General features: G+C 37.8%; 1 protein-coding gene across 14 annotated transcripts in view; it reads left to right on the top strand.

Annotated features, from left to right (window-relative positions):
- Positions 1-21,343, top strand: part of CHD9 (chromodomain helicase DNA binding protein 9) — a 230,132-nt gene that overhangs the window by 193,866 nt on the left and 14,923 nt on the right. For 10 of the 14 annotated variants that reach the window (XM_025852347.2, XM_073884387.1, XM_073884390.1 and 7 more), the window contains 10 exons: positions 1,526-1,629; positions 2,058-2,175; positions 2,802-2,859; positions 6,243-6,285; positions 7,478-7,697; positions 10,602-10,804; positions 13,655-14,563; positions 15,581-15,744; positions 16,621-16,893; positions 17,633-17,801. In XM_025852347.2, the coding sequence (XP_025708132.1) occupies positions 1,526-1,629; positions 2,058-2,175; positions 2,802-2,859; positions 6,243-6,285; positions 7,478-7,697; positions 10,602-10,804; positions 13,655-14,563; positions 15,581-15,744; positions 16,621-16,893; positions 17,633-17,801 (2,261 nt within the window). The remainder of the gene's footprint in view (positions 1-1,525; positions 1,630-2,057; positions 2,176-2,801; positions 2,860-6,242; positions 6,286-7,477; positions 7,698-10,601; positions 10,805-13,654; positions 14,564-15,580; positions 15,745-16,620; positions 16,894-17,632; positions 17,802-21,343) is intronic. The other 4 variants (XM_025852349.2, XM_025852353.2, XM_025852350.2 and 1 more) reach the window with 3 other exon arrangements.

Below are 21,343 nucleotides of genomic sequence, written 5' to 3'. Positions count from 1 at the left end.
TTGGTGCTAAGACAAGGAGATGAAATTCTACTTAATTTTTGTTATGTTTTATTATCTCTCATTCTTTAAAAATTAATAATTCACGAATATCAAATAGAGAAATTCTCAACTAGAAAATTTGATTTCCCAAGGTAATTTATCCTATACAATCTCTACCCTTTTTTTTTTTAAGATCTATTTAGTAGGGCGACTAGGTAGCTCGGTTAAGCATCTGCCATTGGCCTGGGTCATGAGCTCAGGGTCCTGGGAACCAGCCCCTCCTTGGGCTCCCTGCTCAGCAGGGAGTCGGCTTGTCTCTCTCCCTCTGCCCCTCCCCCTGCTTGTTCTCTCTTTTGCTCTCAAATAAATAGATAAAATCTTTAAAAAAAAAAGATGTATTATTTATTTGAGGGGGGAAGGGGCAGAGGGAGGAGAAAAGTAGACTCCCCATTGAGCGCGGAGCCCCACATGGAATTTAATCCCACGGCCCTGAGATCATGATCTGAGCCAAAAATCAAGAGTCAAATGCTTAACTGACTGAGCCACCCAGGCACCCCTGTACCTTCTTTGTTGAATAAAATATAAGAATGATATGTGTGTGTGTGTGTGTGTGTGTGTGTGTGTGTGTGTATGAAAATTAATAGTATTCATTTGCTAATTATTGTCAGATGTTAGCTGTATGCTAGGCTAAGGGAGACAATGGCTTGAATCACTTTGTGAAAAAGTAAACATTTCAGTCCTATACATGGCATATTTTCATTTTTAGTGGTGTTGTATGTGTTACTTATAAAAGGTTTCTGGGAAAATAATAATTTCAAATGATAGCAAAGGAAGTTATGTTTGCAGAATTGTAAGTGCTCTTTAGTAGTTGTTTCATACTTATGAAAACAGCCAAATTACCAAAGCATCATGGATTTATTATAGTTTTAGTAGTTTATCATATTGTCATTTTTAGGCATGATATTTATATACAACATAAAAATAGCACTTTGAGTGTTTTAGTCAAATTATGAATCAAAACTTGCCATTTTCTTTTGCTTGTAAGCAGTGCTTAATTTGTCAGTGGCATTTTCTTACCAGTAGCAGTCTAGAGAAGATATGCCTTGTTTTGCAGCCTAAAGCCATTAATTTGCCCTTCTAGGGCCCCAGTCTCCTCATATACAAAATGAAATATTTGAACCAGCTGATTTTTGTCAATTTGTTTGCTGACATAAGATTCTAGTCTCCCATAAAATGCTGTGTTTATATATCTAAAGGAAATCAGTGGAAAGAATATGATTCCTTAAGAGTAAAGTAAACCTGTTGAAAAATGTCTTCTGTTGAGCTTAAGGATATTAATTCATTTTTTAGTAACTTTGTTGGTCATGTACAATTTTGTAATTTTAACTGGTGGTAATTGTGGAAAATAAAAAAAAAATCAATGTAATAAAATCATAATGTCTTTTTCTTTAAAACCATAATGCTTTTTACAAGCTAGGTAAAGTTTACCTCCTCTTTGACTTGTTTGTAATAATTCATAGTGCCATATCGTGATTTTTTTTTTAAGTGACATTGATGTTTGGGTCCCAGAACCAGACCACTCAGAAGTTCCTGCTGAATGGTGGGATTTTGATGCTGATAAGTCACTTCTTATTGGAGTTTTTAAACATGGTAAGTGAGAAGGAAGGTAGATAGAGTCATCTTCTGTGTATACTGTAATTCAGCTAGTTCTCAGTTTAACGATTTCCACCTATAGCTTCATTCCAGTAACACTGATGTTATTAATACATACCATGTAAAGCACAAACTACCAAATTATGTCTGTCAGTCCCTTACACTTTTTCATGAAAGGGGTGGCATACATGACCTGCCCCTATTTTTCATTTTAACTGATAAATTTAATCTAAACTTAAATATACCTATGCCGGACCATGTAATATTTGTGACAATTTCTAGAAAACTTACCTTACCCTGTATTATTTTAATATATGGTCCCTTTAGTCCAGGAACATCATTTGCTCTAAATATGAGGAATGCTTATATTCACACATCTTTTTTCTTTTTATCCTTTTTACTTTCATAATTGGTGATCCCTCCAGGTTATGAAAAATATAACACTATCCGAGCAGACCCAGCATTATGCTTCTTGGAAAGAGTGGGAAAACCTGATGAGAAAGCAGTCGCTGCAGAACAGAGGGCAAATGATTATATGGATGGGTATGTGCACTTCAGAGGCTTGATTTCTCCATATATCTCTATCAACAGCAGCATGTTCTGCCAGTGATGTTTATCTTTAAATAATGTAGTAGTAAGAGAATTGGAGTTTACAATCTAAGAGTTAACGAAACTCTAATAAGTTAGTGTTTATCCAGTGGTGTGCTCAAGGAAGAGACTCCATCTGCCCCATACCCATCCTTGTGGTGAGTCCTTCATTTTTCCATTCTTAATGGTCATGGCCATTAAAGCCATACAATTCTAAGGGCATAGAAGGAAGAAGACAAAGAATATTACAACTTAAGAGAAATAGGATGTTTGTTCATTGTAACTCTTACAAGATCTTTACTATCTTTATTTTCTTACCAAAAGAGAAAAGTAGGGGACTGTATTAAGGTTAATATTACCACATTTAAAAGCGAACTTGGTAGTAAGAGTCAATTAGAGTAGCTTTCTTCTGACTTGCCAAGTAACCGGCTTCACGCTGTGACTTGGGATCATCAGGCTAACGAATAGAGATTTCAGTCTGAAACATGTTAAAAAGTCCTTCCAACAAGACTCCATTTGTCCTTTCAGGAGAAATTTTAAGTCCAGTACAATAATTGTAGCATCTGTTGGTATTTTAACAGGGATGTGGAAGATCCAGAATACAAACCTGCCCCAGCTATCTTTAAAGATGATATAGAGGTATGCTTTGGATCCTGTTTTAAAATCCTCATTCCTGGTTTTTCCATGGTTTCTTTTGTTTGCATTTTCTTTTGTGTGTTTTTCCTTCATATGTTTTCCTTATACATAATTCTGTTCTTCAGATGAGCGAAGTTAGTGATCCACTTAGGTCGACAGTCGTCACAAAGAGTCCTTCAGAATATGCCTGACCTCCCTTCTAGACATGCTGGAGGCCGGGGTGGACATGTGAATGAAATGGAGCTTGCCCACATGCTGCACTGCTAGGAACTAGGAAACACGGTCTCAGGGACAAAACCCCAAAGCAGAATGAAAAGTAGACACTGAAAGTACACAGCAACAGATAGAAACTAGACCTACATAAAGGGTTGAAAATAGAGGGTAGAACCTAGAGGAATTCCGAACTGCTAAAGCATAGTTAGTTCTAAGTGTTCTGTTTATAGAAGGTCGAAAGGAAGAAGCAGAGTTGGGTGAAAATACTCCATGGGGTGGGGAAAGGATGTGAAAAGCGATGAGGGCACGGGAGAGGACTAGACAGTGCTGTAACTGCCAGGTAAGGTGTGCTGGTCTTGGTGGCCACAGGGCTTGGATATTGATGCCATTATGAGGACTAGAGAGTATTCAGGCCAGTTGTGGGGTGAGAATGGAGATCCTGCATAGAATGAGAACCCTCAGAGAGCAGTACTCCCTGACAAACAGCACAGGGCAACAGCAAGGGAATTTATCTGATACTGGGTAGGGAAAAAATTGTTTCCCCTGAGAATTCATAGCCATAGGCATGCTTTCTCTTGAGCTTACAGTTTGATTCTTTTACATCATCTGCATGGTCCAGGAACTCTCGAACTAAAAATGTAACATAGAAAGGGTCCCGCGGCTGGCAATAACCCTGAGGTACCTAGTAGAAACAAAAAAAGAACTGTGGAAGAAACAGCTTCAATGTAGACTGTACTTGAGTCCTGAAGTTAAAAGCCCTCCATGAAATGAGGTCAAAATCCAAAAATTTAAAATATATGAGGATCAAAAACTAATGATGTAATGTGTGGTGATTAACATAACAATAAAAAATTAAAAATAAAATAAAATATATGAGGAATAATTCACCATGAGTGAATGTTAGCAAATACAACAAATAACAAGATTAGACCTCTAAGAACTTCTGGTGGAGATCTATTAAAATAGAAAATAAGGGGCGCCTGGGTGGCTCAGTCGGTTAAGCGGCTGCCTTCGGCTCAGGTCATGATCCCAGGGTTCTGGGATCGAGCCCCACATTGGGCTCCCTGCTCGGCGGAGAGCCCGCTTCTCCCTCTCCCTCTGTCTGCCGCTCTGCCTACTTATGCTCTCTCTCTATCTCTGTTAAATAAATAAATAAAAATCTTAAAAAAAAAATAAAATAGAAAATAAGTAATTTTTTAAATGGTTAAATACATTAAAGAAAGATCCAAGAGCAAAAGAAAGATCTATGATTTTAAAAGACGAGGGATGTATGTAAAAACAATTTTGTATAACATTAGAAGTGGAAAATACAGTCACTGAAAATTAAAACTCCACAAATAGGTTAACATTGTGCTGAAGAGGCAGATTAGACACAGATCTTGAGAGAAGAAATGATTTAGAAAACAGATTTGAGGAAAGGATCCATAATGTAGCATGACGGCACAGTTTAGCCCAATCAGAAGAGAGAAACCACATAGTCTGTTGAATAGGGAAAGTTTAACGTAAAGAATTATTGGCTATAATAGGGGGACTGAAGTAGTGAGGACTAGCTACTATGCTTAGGGCTGACATAGAGCAGCCAAGGAAGAGCCCCGTCCCTGGCAGGGCTGAGAGGCTGATTTTTTTTTGAGAGAGCATGGCCATACCTCATTGGATGGCAGAACAGTTGTTGTGATGCCCCACTGGCACAACTTGCTGGAAATCCACCCTCCAGGGTTGCCAAGGGAGCTTTTCTTGGGGAAGTGTCTCACTGGAGGTGCTCCACTGCAAAACCACCTGAGGCCGAGGCTACTAGGGAAAGCTGCTGGCCAGTAGGCATGCAAAGAAGCTGCTTGAACTGCAGAGGTGGGCCCTAGGGAAGCTGCTTGTGCTATAGGAGCTGAGCCTGGGAGGAGTTCACCCAAACCAGAGAAGTAAAACCCTTCTCCTCCTACAGTGTCTCTCTGGCTACCACAACTGAGAAAGCTTAACCTCATACTGGCTGGCAAAAAATATTTAAAGAGCCCAGATCCATTTTCTTAGAGCCAATTAAAGGTATGAGAGGCAATGAATTTAGGGCTGAGAGGCAGTAAATCAATATGAAAAACTCTTTAGAGATGAAGAGGATAGCATAATAGTGTCTGACGTATGTTTAATAGGTATTCCAGAGGGAGTGACCAGAGAGATTAAGGGAGAAGACCTGTTCTAAGAGATCAGCTGAGACGTTTTCAGACTTAATGAAAGACATGAATCTTGAGATTCAAGAAATAAAATGAATCTTGACAGGGTAAACACAATTAAATCCACTCCAACAAAACATCCTGGCGAAATTGCAGATATTCCAAAGAGCAGATGTTAAAAGCAAGCAGAGTAAAAGACCCACTTACAAAGAAATGATGATAATTCTAACTTCAGGCTTTTCTAAAACAACAGAAAATAGTAGTCATTGGAATAAAACCACCGAAGTTATGAATATATTTACAGTAATGTTGGAATACCTGATTGGAGATGCTCTGTTGACAGATAAAAACTAGATATACAGTACAAGCAAACTGTTCAGGGTTGAAAGAGGAAAGATTTGCAGGTTGTCTAATAATCAAATATGAGAATCAATAAATTATGAGAGTTGGTATACAGAACAACAACAACACAAACAACAAAAAAACCAAACCTGTTATCAATAAAACCTAGGGTATATTTGCAATTAGAGGAAGAGTGGAGGAAAAGCACTTGGCCTAAGCGTGATTATGGAAGGGGAAAATTTTAGTGGAAAATAACTGGACTAAAGTGTACAAGGCAATAGAGAAGTGTAAAAGGGTGGGAATTGAGAACAAGATATTAAAATTTTTAGCTTTGCTCATTAAAAATTAAAAATTCTGTTGCAAAAAGTTCTCTATTACTATTAAGAAGTTTGATTCCCAGGGCACCTGAGTGGCTCAGTCATTAAATGTCTGCCTTCAGCTCAGGTCATGATCCCAGGGTCTTGGGATCGAGCCCCACATCGGGCTCCCTGCTCAGTGGGAAGCCTGCTTCTCCCTCTCCCACTCCCCCTGCTTGTGTTCCCTCTCTCACTGTCTCTCTCTCTGTCAAATAAATAAATAAAATCTTTAAAAAAAAAAAGTTTGATTCCCTTTTCATCTTTAATGTGTCTTGAGCCAATCAACCTATGACAAATTTCCGTTTTCTTTTAAAAGGATGATGTTTCTTCACCAGGAGATCTTGTTATAGCAGATGGAGGTAAATTGCATTTCTCTCTTTTTACTTAGTTTTAGTGGAAATTCACATTCTCATGATACCATGAAATCAATAAACTATTACACTTCTATGACGTTTTAGATGTGTATGAAATTTTTATTGAAGACCATTGTAATCATTACGGAACATACTAGTTGATACGGAATTTAACAGTATTTTTAGTTGCAAATCTTTATGCCGTGACTCACTGAGCTTTTATGGAATCAAAGCTTTGATGATTTTATGACTTGATTATTAAACTTATGTAGGAGATTTTATCATTAAAGTGCTGATTCAGTAATCCATTCAACAGCTTATTAGTTCCCTATTAGGAACTGTATTAGGAACCATCCTTTCTCACACCCTTTTTTTGCAAAGCCTTTCTCTGCAGGGTCTTCTTCTTCCTTCTGGTTATCAAGATAGAAACATGCTGTCACCAGAGTACCACTCACTCCCAGCTGGCATCCAAGGGGAATAGGGCCTCATCCTTTCAGAGTTTGACTAGGAAGGAAGGAGTAGTATTTGCTTAGTGTGAATGATTACCACTTAATTATGTTATATGTAATTATAAGATTAAACCCAGGAAATAGAGAGCTAGATCCTGCATTTTATTAGGTGAATAAAAGCTTAAAAGTGATAGCATTGTCATAGGGAATTTTTTATAATATATGTTCCTCACTACTGACCTGTAAAATGTTTTGATTCTCACATAAATTGAGATAGATTTAATATAGAAGAAGGCTTTAATTAAAAGAGTTCATAGTATTCAACTTCTCAGGGATTTCAGTTTGACTTTTAATTCATTTAAGCTTAAGGCATTTGAGTATTAGCCAGCCGGTAAAATGTATTAGACCTGGAAATGCAAGAGTTGTATTTTCTGTGTAAGGGATGCTCAGTAGATACTATTGTGGTTCTTTATTCCAATGTGACCTACTTACTTTGAGCTGTTCTTTAAGTTTGTTGTAATGTTTTTAGAGCTGTAGTAAAAAGAAAACTTCTTTATAATGAGAGGTTTGGCCTGTGTGGGTTTTTTTTCCACATAATCAGATTGAAAGAAAAAGATTTTAAAAAGTAAGGAAATTTTGCTGTTTTTATGAGTTTCATTTCAGTATCTGTTTAGTTTTGGGGGGCAGGGATGTTTTCTGTTTTCAGTTGGCTTTTTTTTTATTATTGACATGAATTTCTTTAAATATAGATGGTCAACTGATGGAAGGTGATAAAATTTATTGGCCAACTCAGTCAGCTTTAACTACACGTTTGAGGCGTCTCATCACTGCATATCAGCGTACTAATAAAAACAGACAAATCCAGCAGATACAGCCTACTTTCTCAGTGCCTGCCAGTGTAATGCAGCCTCTTTACGAAGAAGCCACTCTCAATCCTAAAATGGCAGCCAAGATAGAAAGACAGCAGAGGTAAGACAATGGCACTAAATTTTTAATATTAGTGTAATAATTGTATAAATGTAGTTATTCATTCAGAAGGCTGTTAGAGTGTGATTATCTCACTTTGTGAAAAACATATATAGGAAGAGAAGTTGGTCGAAGCAAAGTGTTTTATGCATGCACGCACATGCGTATATATATATATATATATATATATATACACTCGCACACACATATACAACAAATATGGTCAAAGATTATTGCATTTTATAGTTCCTAGCCATGCTTCATATTTAATCATTATTTTGTCATGCTTATAAACAGTGAGTTACTAAAGAAATGAAGTTGCAAAACAAACTCAAGAATTATTAATAAATTGAATAATTATTAATTGGTTAATTATTAATAAAGCATACATTTAAAGTACATGAAATAAAGTCCATTCTACCTTATTTTTACATTACAAAATTTATGAAATATAAGAATGTATGGAAGGCAAGTCCATTTATGCTTTATACAGAGAATGAACCCTTGGAACTACTGATATCAAAGGGGGACAAAATGGTAGACCTTTTTGCAAGAGAACTTGTTAAGAAGACAGGCATGCTTCTCTCCTTCCAAAAGCTTTAACTTCTTAAAAAGGATAGAGTATGTTGAAAAGAATAGCAGTGTTCTGCAATAACCTGGCCTCCATGTTAAGCCGGGGTCCTTGGATGTTCTCTGGAAAATATATCATTGTTCTTTTGTATTATTTGCAGCACAGTCATTGTAACCAGAATTTAGTTAGTCTGACTTAAACTTAAACTTTAACATCTTAAGTTTAGATGTCCTAGACATAATCTTCTTCAAATACTACTACCTCAGCAAATATACTGTTTCAGTTACCTATAATAGCATAATAACCGCCACCCCAAAATGTGGTGACTTAAACATCAGTTTTTTATTTCTCACGATTCTATGGGTTGACCAGGTGGTTTTTCTGCTCCCCATGGTGTTGGCAGGAGTGCTGAGATGGCCGGAGGGAGAAAGTGGCCTCACCCACATGGCTGGCAGTTGGCTCTGGGAACTGGAATGAGGAAGCATTCCCAGTGGCAAAGGCAGAAGAAGCTGCGATTTCTTAAGGCCCAGCCTCGGGGTTACAAAGTGTCACTTCTCCCACATTCTTCTGTGGGTCAAAAAAAGTCATAGGGCCAGCCATGATTAAAGGGAGAGGGAAATAGATTGCGCCTCTCCGTGGGAAGACGGGAACTCTTGGCCATCTTTAACCTCCCGTATGCATTTTCCCTTGGTCAGATCTGGATTAATCTTCCTAAAAGTCTAGCTTTATCCTGATAGTCCATGGCTCCTTATTTACTACAGGTATAAAGTTTGTTCTTAAGTCTCGGTTCAAGAGTCTCTTCAGTTTCAGCATGGATTTCTAATTCTGTCCAGTACTCTTCTCTCAGCCATAATGTCCGATGTATGCTTGACTCAATACCTAGCTTATATTGTTCCAATCACCTGGGACACCCTTCTTCCCACTCTTCAGTCCAAACCTAGCCCCTCCTTCAGAGCTCAACGCCTGTCCTAGCTCTTCTAATAATTTTTTTCTCAACCAGTCCAGCTCACTTTATTGTTGCCTGCACTCAGAGAGCGCTTATCCAAATAAACTATGCATTGTCACACTAATATGTCATTAAGAACATTGATCTTTGCCTTTCTATGTCTTGTCTTTCTAAGTTGTCAATTCTTTGAGGGTAGACACTGTCACATTTCTGTGTGTCCTGTGCAATCTTTTAATCCATCCTTTGTATTCTATTCCTACTTTCTTCCCCCAGATGCAAGGTTCATATGATTTTATTGGTTTCCCAGGCTATTTCTATATCAGTATTACATTAATCTTCTTAAGGTAGCACTATGATGAAAATGGCCTGTTGATGTTTTTCAAAGGTCTTGTACATTCTTTCTCGTTCACACAATTCCATAACTTAACCAGGAAAAAGTGTCCATAAATTAGACTGTGTTTGGAGATCTGTAGTGTGTGAGGATAATATTACCCTCTTAAAATATCCTTAGGAGCTTTCAACTGAACAGAGACTATTTTTAGCCAAACATATGGAGTGTTTCATAATCTGACCCCAACCCTATGTCCTTCTGTCCCCAATATGAGCCATATCCTTGTCAATGTGGAGTGCTCATCATACCCCCAAAATGTAGATTACTTCCTACTTTGCTTATACTGTGCCCTCTTCCTAGAATTCCTAGGCTGATCTCCACCTTGTTCCATCTTAAATACCGCTTACTTCTATGATGCTTTCTTGATCACTCAGGTCTGAAGTGGTCCTCCCGTTTTCTGTGCTCTCCTAAAAGTCTTGGTTTCTATAACACATAAAACTGTAACATACTACCTTATACCAGAAATAGGTTTGAAATGTTTTGTCTTTTCCCTAAAGGTAGGGTCATCGTGTCTTACATAATCTGTATCCCCTGTGTATTTTCTTACAGAGCAGATGTGCAATAAACTATTATTGTCTGAAGGAAAAGAAGCATGGTTGGATAGATGAGTCAGCTAACATTTTTTTAAAGACTCATTTATTTATTTGAGACAGAGAGAGTGTGTATGAGTGCATGAGTGGGGGAAGGGGTAGAGGGAGAGAATACCCAAGCAGACTCCTGCTGAGCGCAGAGCCCAAAGCCCAACATGGGGCTCAATCCCACGGGCCATGAGATCAGGACCAGAGCCTAATCCAAGAGTTGTACGCTTGGACTGAGCCACCCAGGCGCCCCTCAACTAGCATTTTTAAATGTATTTGCAAGGCAGTATCCTGCACTTAATCCTTTAAAGTGTTGGGTACTTGAAATGGTTTAAATTTTATTATAGTCCTTATATTCAGCATTAATAAATATTTATTTTAGTGACCAGTGTGACTTTTTCTCTAATCTGACTCTAAATAGATGGACAAGAAGAGAAGAAGCTGACTTTTATAGAGTGGTGTCTACATTTGGAGTGGTATTTGACCCTGATAGAGGCCAATTTGATTGGACAAAATTTAGAGCTATGGCTAGGCTGCATAAGAAAACTGATGATAGCTTGGAGAAGTATTTGTATGCATTCATGTCTATGTGTCGGAGGGTTTGTCGTCTTCCTTCCAAAGAAGGTAGGTATAAAATTTCTGTCTTTGCTGGTTTGAGTCGAAGAAGCAAAAAGCACTAAAATTCAGAAATTTCCAACTTGTTTATTTCAGTACTGTCTGATTCACATCAGTAATTTTTCAGAATTGTAAATAAACTATGTTCAAAGATCTCTCTGTTTGTTAATCCTCCTATTAAAATGAGATCTAAAAAGAATAAAGTTACACCCTGAGTTTTGAGGAATGGCCAGTGGTTATTCAGTATTAGACTGATGATCAGGGAAGGTAGAAGATACGTGGTAGCTTGTGAACAGAACTAACCTGTGTATTTAGTCCATCAGATAGGAACTGTGTTAGAGGGCTTATTTACATGAATAATCTTTTGAAGAATGAGGCCTCTGCTCAAAGGACATTTTAAAGAGTTTTAGTAGGGAAAAAAAAAATCACCCAAAGCCTTCAAAAAAAAAAAAAAAAAGAAAGAAAAGAAAAAGAACAACTACTCAGACGTGCTGATGCTCAGCCAAGGCCCTGTTCTGGGCTGAATTTCATTGTCTTCGAGGCCCAGAGAAATAGCTCATCCTGCCAGCAACCCCTCTCGATAATGCTGTTATTAGCCACCATCTCCATTCTTCATTGAATATGATTTCTGACTACTAGACCCAATGCCTTCCTACTCCTGTTTCATAGTAAAAATATAAGTGGCTAATAAAAGGATGTAAATTCCACATGAGTTTGTTTGCTTGTTTTAGTTTTAGGTCCTAACAGATCTGTTGTCAGTCCACTGAATAGAGTAGCCCATCACTTGATTACCCAAATACCAGATGATTCAGAGTAGATTTTAGTCTATTTAAACGTCTTTTGTAAGGCTAGCAATGGTTTAAAAAGACAGATAAAGCAAAGTATTGTGTCTTCTGTTACTTATGTTTGCCAAGAGGCCCTCATTTCTTTTTTTATTTTCTTAATTCCCATCAGCAATGTAAAATGTGGTGAATAAATTAACCACTTTGGACTCCAGTTTTAAAACAAAAAGGAAAGGATTAATTACTAAATAGTCATTGAAAAGATAGTGTTTTCTTGTTGGAAATGGGAGTGAAGTTTTACTTAGATCAGTTTTCCAAACTTCCTCAGGTCACAGAGCCCCTACTGTCTAATTTTTCACAGCACCTGAGGCCAAAAGTTCTGTTTAATGAATAATTAGATCCAAACAACGAAATGAGTATTATGTCCAACAGTCTAGTAATTGAAAACATAATATAAATTGAAAGCAAAAATACTACTTTTCTTTCTTAAATAGCCACACTTACTTACCAATGTGATGTGTACACCTGTCAGGCACTGTACAACTCTTCAAACCTTGGAGGTAGAATGGATACTCCCACTCTTGTTTCCTGCTCCATTTCTTCTTTTTTTGTTTATAACTCTTTATTTTGAACTACTTTTAGACTTTAAGAAAAGTTGCAAAAACCAATAGAAGTTTCCATGTATCTCTCCCTTTGCTTCCCCTACTATAAAATCTGACATGACTGATTATAGTATCATTATCAGACCGGGAAATTAACATTAGTACAGTGCCATTAACTAAACTGAATACTTAGTCAGTCCTTACCAGTTTGTCCACTGACGTCCTTTTTTATTCCAGGATCCCACATTCTATTTGGTTGGTCTTTCCTCTTAGCTTTCTATAGTCTGTAAGAGACCCTCAGTTTTTATCGTCTTTCATGACCCTGATACCTTAGAAATATATTGATTAGTTATTTTGCCACAAATCCCTCAATTTGGATTTGTCTTACATTTTCATATGGTTGCATTGAGGTTGCGCATTTTTATTAAGAGTACCACAGAAATGGTGTGTCCTTCTCAGAAAGTACCATAGGTTCAGAATGTCAGAATGTCCAACACTGATGGTGTTGCCCTTGATTGCTTGGTTACGATAGTTTGTGCTGTTTCTCCAGTGTAAAATTGCTATCTTTTACCCTGAAGTTAAAAGAAATCTTGAGATACTTTGAGACCCCACAAGTCCTGTTTCTTCTCAAACTTTCACCCTTTGACTTAACTATCCATGAGTAGGTCCTTGTGTGTAACAGTTTTTACTGTGGGATTCTGCAAGCAAGGATTGTTGCTTCGCTTTCCTCTGCTGATCAATTATTTATTCATATCAGAATGGACTCAGATATTTATTTTATCCTATAAGTTATAACCCAATACTCTCATTGTTTTGATGCTCAAATTGTATGAGCTCCTTTAAGTGACCCCTGCATTATTTCAACAAACCCTTATCTTTTTTTGAATACTTCTAAACTGCCAGTATCTCAGCCCAAAGATACAACCCCATCGAAAGGAAGATCGCAAGGTCTAACGTTGAAACTGAACCAGCTCAAACCATTACTTCATATAACATTTGACAATGTTCCTGCATTTCCCTCAAATTTTAAGGAAGCCTTTGGTGTTCCTGTGAGTTCACTGTAATGCACCGAGTTACCTTGGTGCAGTAGGGATATGTGGACTTCTTTTTGTTTATGAGGTATGATTTACAGTTTTAATTTGTATTTATAAATGAGTTCAAGTAAGTGCTTTTCTTTTTGATTAAGGCATAGATTAGTCAAGACAGCTCATAGGGAGTTTTTAAAATTCTTGTATTCACATGCTTCTAAAAAAATGTTATGTTTTACTTACTTTCAGAAGATCCAGTGTTATCTATTATATGTATGGATTTTGGTACTTCTTTTTAAAATTTCTATTTTTCCTCATTTAAAAATATTAAATTCTGGAAGCTACGCAATGATACTGAGTAGAGGTACATTTTAGAAGGTGCATTACTTGTTTTAAATCTGTAACAAAGGTTTTTGAGGTTAATGTTTTTGTTCTCATTTTACATAGAATTGGTGGATCCAAATATTTTTATCCAGCCAATCACAGAAGAGCGTGCTTCTAGGACTTTGTACCGTATTGAACTTCTAAGGAAAGTACGGGAACAGGCCCTCCGGCACCCACAATTGTTTGAACGCTTGAAGCTTTGCCATCCAAATCCAGACTTACCAGTCTGGTGGGAATGTGGCCCTCATGATAGGGACTTGCTCATCGGAGCCGCTAAACATGGGGTGAGCCGAACAGACTATCACATTCTTCGTGATCCTGAACTCTCCTTTATGGCAGCTCAGAGGAACTACAGTCAAAGTAAGATGGCTCATTCGAGGACTTCTACCCCACTTTTACAGCAATATCAAGTAGCACTTTCTGCTTCTCCACTTACCTCTCTGCCTAGGCTCCTAGATGCTAAAGGTATTATTCTAGAGGATATGAAAGTTAAAAGTGAAAATCTTAAAGAGGAGCCTCAGTCTTCTGAAGAAGAATCTATGTCTTCTGAGGAAACCAGGACACTAATAAAGTCTGAGCCTGTAAGTCCAAAGAACGGTGTTTTACCACAGGCCCCTGGAGACCAGAGATCTGGTGGAAAAGGTGAAACAGACAGACGCATGGTTGCAGCCAGAACAGAACCCCTAACTCCGAACCCAGCTTCTAAGAAACAGCGAGTCCACAAAAGAGGATCCGAATCTAGTTCTGAGTCTGACTCTGATTCGGAGAGATCATCCTGTTCTTCCAGATCATCTTCTTCCTCGTCTTCCTCCTCCTCTTGTTCCCACTCTCGATCGGGCTCTAGCTCTTCTTCATCCTCCTCTTGTTCCTCAGCTTCGTCTTCATCCTCATCCTCATCCTCTTCCTCGTCATCATCCTCTTCATCTTCATCAGAAGAGAGTGACAGTGAAGAAGAAGAAGTCCAGAAGCGAGGTATATGCACAAAGTGCTTTTGCTGTTTTAAGACATTCCAAGTGAAAATGAAGAGCATTTGGTTCAGATAACTTCAGCATGTTTAAAATTGTTGACTGATATCTCATATGCACAGATTTGCTTAGAGAAGCACTAGTGAGAAAGAAACTAGAATTCCTGGTACACACTCCCTATTCAGTACTCAAGGCATTGCAAAATGGGTTCTTCAGACAGAAATTAGGCATTTTACACAATAATTTTAGTTCTTTGTGATCACCTTCAATTGCGCGTTACATTGTTCTCTGAACAAGTTGATCAGTAAACAAATCAGGATTATATTCTATAACCGCCACCAGGATTTTTAGATTAAGCGGTCAGACTGACAGTAGTATCATAGGCCCTACTTGGCAGCTGTCTGCTCAGCACTACAGGATAGGAACTACAGCTCGCCAGCACAGTAGTGTCCAGCGGCCCTCTCCTGAGTGTGCTCACCGCAGCCCACAGTTCACATGCAAGGAAATGAGTTAACATGGAGTGGGCGCAGGAGCTGTTCTTGCCTAGGGAACCTCATTAGCCCACAGGAGCCAAAATCTCTTGTAACAACTCTAGGGACATAAGTTTCAGGGTGACCACAAGGATGTGCCCCATTATAGGAGTCCCCTCCTCAGAGAATGTCAGTATACCCTCCAGGTATCTATGGTCCTCCCAGTCCAAATGCAATTGATCAGTCAGGAGTTTATCTGTTTCCAGGAAGCAGACAGACAGAGTTTACTGAGGGTCACATTTTCATGCAGAAAGGGATGTTTTGTTAACCCTTTCCCCTCAAACTCCTTAACGCCACTTATTTTGCTTTCATGCTAATTTTTTAAACAACGAATACTTTATTCTAGGTGAATTTTTTCCTTTTTTTTTTTACCATTTGTTTTTACTTCTAACTTTTTCCTTTTTAAATATATCTGAGTAATTATATAAGTTTTGAAAAGTATATATAAACTTGTTTTATGCAGTTTTTTTTGAAACAGTCATAATTGTTCTTAGCAGAAGGTACCCCTCACGTGAAAGCCTATGATGAAGAAAGTGTCGCATCACTGAGCACTACCCAGGATGAGACCCAGGATAGTTTCCAGATGAACAACGGGACGCCAGAGTCCTCTTACATCTTACAAGGTGGATACATGCTAGCAGCTTCATATTGGCCAAAGGTAAATGAATAATGTCCTGCTGGAACAGATCATTTTTTGAGTATTTTTCTTGTTGCTTTAATGGTAGATACTCTTCTCCTACGGAAAAATAGGTCACCATAAAACATAGGGCGGCATTTTGGTGTTAGCCTCAAAAGTATCAACTGCTATTATCAAGTAAATAGGTGTACTAGAATATGTATGTTTCTCAACCTAACCTTAGAATATTTAGAATAAGAGATAATGAACGCTTAGGTTCGCGTACAAGTTATGAAATACATGCTTTGAGCTGAGTCTCCTTGGAGAAACTTACTTAGTCATTGGTGACTTAGAAAAAAAAAGTTCACTGGGGCGCCAGTGGGTGGCTCAGTCATTGAGCGTCTGCCTCCGGCTCAGGTCATGGTCCCAGGGTCCTGGGATCGAGCCCCACATCGGGCTCCCTGCTTGGCAGGAAGCCTGCTTCTCCATCTCCCACTCCTCCTGCATGTGTTCCCTCTCGCTGTGTCTCTCTCTGTCAAATAAATAAATTAAATCTTTGAAAAAAAAAGAAAAAAGTTCACTTAGGTACATACGCTTTCAGTGGTAGAAGTTCAGATTGGATTAATACAATCCTTCTTTCTGTATATGGCTAGACTAGAACTACCTTTTTTACAAAGAACCTGTATTACTTGTGTGCTATAACAATAACTAAAGATTATATCATAAATATTTTTGAACTCCAGTGGAAATTTGTACATGAATTCTTACAGATTTATGATATGGGTGTGCAAATATGCATACATACCAAATACACATATGTTGTACCGGGGTTAAATCCATCAAGGCCCTGAGCCATTTCATCTCCAAAGGTCTGGCCTGATTGTTAACATCACACCTTGATGTGGCATGCTCTTCCAGGACCGCGTGATGATCAACCGGCTGGACAGTATTTGTCAAACAGTGCTGAAAGGGAAGTGGCCTTCAGCTAGAAGAAGTTATGATGCCAACACAGTGGCTTCTTTCTATACCACAAAACTGCTGGACAGCCCTGGTGCAGCTACAGAATATAGTGAACCCAGTGTACCCACTCCCCCAGGTGCCGGTGTTAAAGAAGAACACGATCAGTCAACACAGATGTCAAAGGTGAAGAAGCATGTACGAGAAAAGGAGTTTACAGTGAAAATCAAAGACGTATGTTTATTTTTATTGCCCTAGGACCCGATTGCGATTACGTGTGCAGCATGCTTTTTCTGCAAGTGGCTGCCTGCCCTCACTCTTACTTCCTTCACATACTTGTTTTCTGGTATTTGGATTGTTTTCTTTTTGATATCCAGGTTATTAAACTTGAATATTCTACTAGAAGGATCATCATTTAATATGTTTCTCTACCTGTACTTCTGAAAATAGTCCTTCTGCCGATCAAGAATGCTTTTCTTAAACAGTCTGACAAATTCTAATTGTTTTGGTTCTTTTATATAATATTTAAATGGTATGTCCGTGCACTTCCTCTTTTAAACATTTAGCATGCCCTGTTATCAGTAACATTTCATTTTTCAGTATGATTTTTGAAGCTAAATGGATTACTCCATGTCTAATATAGGTAACATCCTGTGAAATGTCATTTGAATAATGTACTTAGAGATGTATGTCCGAAGCTGATAGTGTTAACAATGTACTAGTTACACAAAAAGCTTTGTCTTGCTCAGAAAAGTGTATATAGTACCTGGATTTTTTTCTTTTAAGAAAGAAAACTTAATATTCATTATAGAAGTGGGTTGATTTTTTTTTCATTAGTTGATTTCAGAATAAGCAGAGAACTTGATTAATGTTTCAGGGTTTTTACTTCACTTTTTCTAAGTAAAAAAATTCTCTTAATAACTGAAATGAGTTTTTTAATTTTTCCTTTCTTGATAATGGTGTTTGTTAACAGGAAGGTGGTTTGAAGTTGACATTTCAGAAGCAAGGGCATGCTCAGAAAAGACCGTTCGAGGGTGAAGACGGTGCCCTGGGGCAGCAGCAGTACCTGGCTCGGCTCCGGGATCTGCAGAGCGCATCAGAGACCAGCCTCGCCAGTTTCCCCAAATCCATGCCCGTGTCAGGTGACTATGACGGTAGTAACTGCCTTGGCATGAAATACTCCTGCTGTCATTCCCAAATTCTCTTTTACTTATTCCTGTTCATATATATATATATATATATATATATATATAATATAATTTTCGATATTTAGATCTTAATCAGTACCTGGTGGGGCTTTTAACGTGACATTTTAAAGCAGGGTGCAATTTTATTTTGGGGTCCTAAATATCTGGGTAGAAATACTCTGTCAAGTAGTTTTATGCAGATACAAGTTCAAAGAGCATATCAACATGAAAGCAGATTGTGAATGTAAAGGCGGACACCTAAATCACAAATTAGTGGTGATTAGTAGAGGAAGTTAAAATGAGAAGTTCTAGAAAGACTTTGGAGATAGTATAGTTCAGTCATCTACAGCATCCAGGAATTGTTATAACTAATCCCTGAAAGATAATCCTTCATTCTCATGGAATATTTGCAAGAAAAGATTGTTCTGACCTAAAACAGCCCTTTTTATTACTGGGCAGCTCTGATTATCACAAAATTCCTTCTTATTTGGAAGCAAATTTTACCTGCAGTTGGTTTTTCTTAATGACTGAAATTGTGTCTTTAAAGCCATCACAGATTCAGCCTATTCCCATGTCTACATGATAATCTTAACATTTTGAAAGCAACGATCATATCTCCTCCTTTTGGGACTGTATCTCTTCTAACATTTTGACACTTTGAATCAACAGTATTTATTAAATACCAAATTGGAGCCATGAGTTGTGTGCTCTATAGGCATTGAGGAATCGATAAGAAGCTTGTTTTGTTGATCTTGGTCTAATGTGCCTTAATTTGTCTGTGTCCCTTTTATAAACCGTAATATCAAAAGTTGAGAGTTTTACTCAGGATCAGCTGAATCTTTAAAAAGTGCAAGTTGATTAATGACTTGAATTTCCATCATACCTTCCATTTACATAAGGCTAAGGAATGTGTTTCAGTATTTACTAAATCTGGTTGCCATGTAGCATTTAGAAACATTTCAGAACTCCTGTTGTGCATGTGCACGGTGTGTGGAATTCCTAGGATTGGGGAACATAATGCTTTATTATAAGTGTTAAATTGGTAGTTATTCCCAATTGCTGCTACTGTGACTTTTTAATTATAAATTACAATTAGATTATAAATTAGTATCATCAGCATTACTTTGGTCTCTTACAGATTCATTAACCATTCTTTGTAATTCTCCAGTTACTGGACTTTCAGACATGTGTAGCTTTGCAGTTCAAATATGAATCAGCCATGCTTCTGTCACTGAAGTATAACTTCCCCAAACCATGCTTTTCATTGACAGTATTGTATTTAGGGAGCTCTGGTTTTTTTATAAGAAAATGGGAGGGGGCACGTCTGGGTGGTTCAGTCGGTTAAGCATCTGCCTTTGGCTCAGGTCATGATCTCTGGGATCAAGTCCCACATCAGGCTCCCTGCTCAGCGGGGAGCCTGCCTCTCCCTCTCCCCCTGCTCATATGCTTGAGTGCTCTCTCTCTCTCTCTCTCTCTCTCTCAAATAAATAAATAAAATCTTAAAAAAGGGGAGAGTGTAGGAGGATGGGGTAAATGGGTGATGGGCATTAAGGAGGGCATGTAATGTAATGAGCACTGGGTATTATATGCAACTGATAATCACTGAACTCTGCCTGTGAAACTAATACACTATATGTTAATGAATCGAAGGAAATAAAATTTTAAAAAAATAAGAAATACCACTGCTTGTACTCTGATAACTCCATTATAAAATGGGATTGACACTTCTATCATTTGAACATTTTATTGCTATTGCAGCTGAAGGTTGTATAGCCTTCACCTTTAAGTAACTCTTGGGTAAATAATATTATCTTTAATAGTACAAGCAGTAATTGTAACACAATCTGCAGTAATATAAGATATTTAAAAGCCTTAAACATTAACCAGTTAGAGTTATTATCTAAGCATTATAGTTCATCCATCTTAATTATTGCAAACGTGAAATCTAGATTTGTCTTCCAACACGACTCTTAGGAAACCTGTTAACAATTTTTTGCCTTACTTTTCTTGTCTGTGAAACGAGCAGTTGGGGGAGGAGAGAGGTAGCATTGCTGGGTGGGTTAAATAATATATGTAGAGCGGCTACTATGGAGCATGGCACTTAATTAGATGCTAAACCGATGTTAAAATTTAACCGATGTTAAAATCTAAAACCTCACAGGTTTTAGAATTAGATACTGAATAAATGCTATTATTATAGTTATTAATATCCCAAAGCCTAAGCCCTTTTTATGTTTATGTGGGTACCCTCTGAATTTTATCCAAAAGTTTCAAGTAAAGATACAAGTTGTGATGTAATTTAATTAATGAAGGGAATAGTAAAACAGCATAAATTACAGTAGGACAAAACTAAAGAACCCATTCCAGAAACTCCTAGAATAGTGAACAGAGGATGATAATAGAACCGCCAAACAACCTGGGGTTGAATTTTGTCATATACTGGCTGTGACATTGGGCCAGTAACTTAAAGCTTCTGATCTCATTTATAAAATAGGCTTAATAATACCTCTATGTTTTTGTTGTTTTGTTTTTGATGATTTAAGAAAACATTTGTTAAACCTAGCTCAGTGTATGGCACCTAGTAGGCATTCGGCAAAAAGAAACTTTTTTTTAATGTTTCTTTTTCTTTTTTTTTCTTTTAAGATTTTGACTTATCTATTTATTTGACACAGAGAGAAAGCAAGAGGGAACACAAGCAGGGGGAGTGGGAGAGGGAGAAGCAGGCCTCCCAGCCAAGCAGGGACCCCGATGTGGGGCTCGATCCCAGGACCCCGGGATCCTGACCTGAGCCGAAGGCAGCCGCTTAACGACTGAGCCACCCAAGCACCCCAAAAGAAGCTATTTTTAATATTGCTATAATTACATCTAAGATAAATGCAATACAAGCTTTATAGAATAGATAGGTTAAATTTTCCATTTTGGATTCTAGCTTAAAATAAATCAGTAATGGGGGCGCCTGGGTGGCTAAGTCATTAAGCGTCTGCCTTCAGCTCAGGTCATGATCCCAGGGTCCTGGGATTGAGCCCCACATGGGGCTCCCTGCTCAGTGGGAAGCCTGCTTCTCCCTCTCCCACTCCCTCTGCTTGTGTTCCCTCTCTCACTGTCTCTCTGTCAAATAAATAAATAAAATCTTAAAAAAGGAAAAGAAAGAAAGACAGACAATCACGATAGTATCTGACTGGCCAAATAGAATTATGTTTATGAAAGGCCAGATAGGGTATGTTTATAAATGTACACTTTGGTGTGTATACAATTGTTTTTCCAGAGATAATTATATTAAGTACTTTTTTATATACCATTGGAATAGCAGTAAAGGGAAAGTAAAAAGTAATGTAAGACACTGTCTGCCTTTCAGTTGCTTGGTAGACCAAGGCCTACATGTTAAAATATTAGACAAGTCATTAAAAAAACAAGATAATATGTTTTGCTACACAGCACATTATAGTTAAAAAATACGGGAGAAGAGGGAAGTCACTACTGTCTAGAAACTTAGGCAA

The sequence above is a fragment of the Callorhinus ursinus genome, unplaced genomic scaffold, assembly GCF_003265705.2.
Source record: "Callorhinus ursinus isolate GAN/ISIS: 27379988/994484 unplaced genomic scaffold, GSC_fseal_2.0 scaffold56, whole genome shotgun sequence".
Lineage (NCBI taxonomy): Eukaryota > Metazoa > Chordata > Mammalia > Carnivora > Otariidae > Callorhinus > Callorhinus ursinus.
Note: the sequence above shows the minus strand (reverse complement) of the source record. Positions and strands in the feature narration are given on the sequence as shown.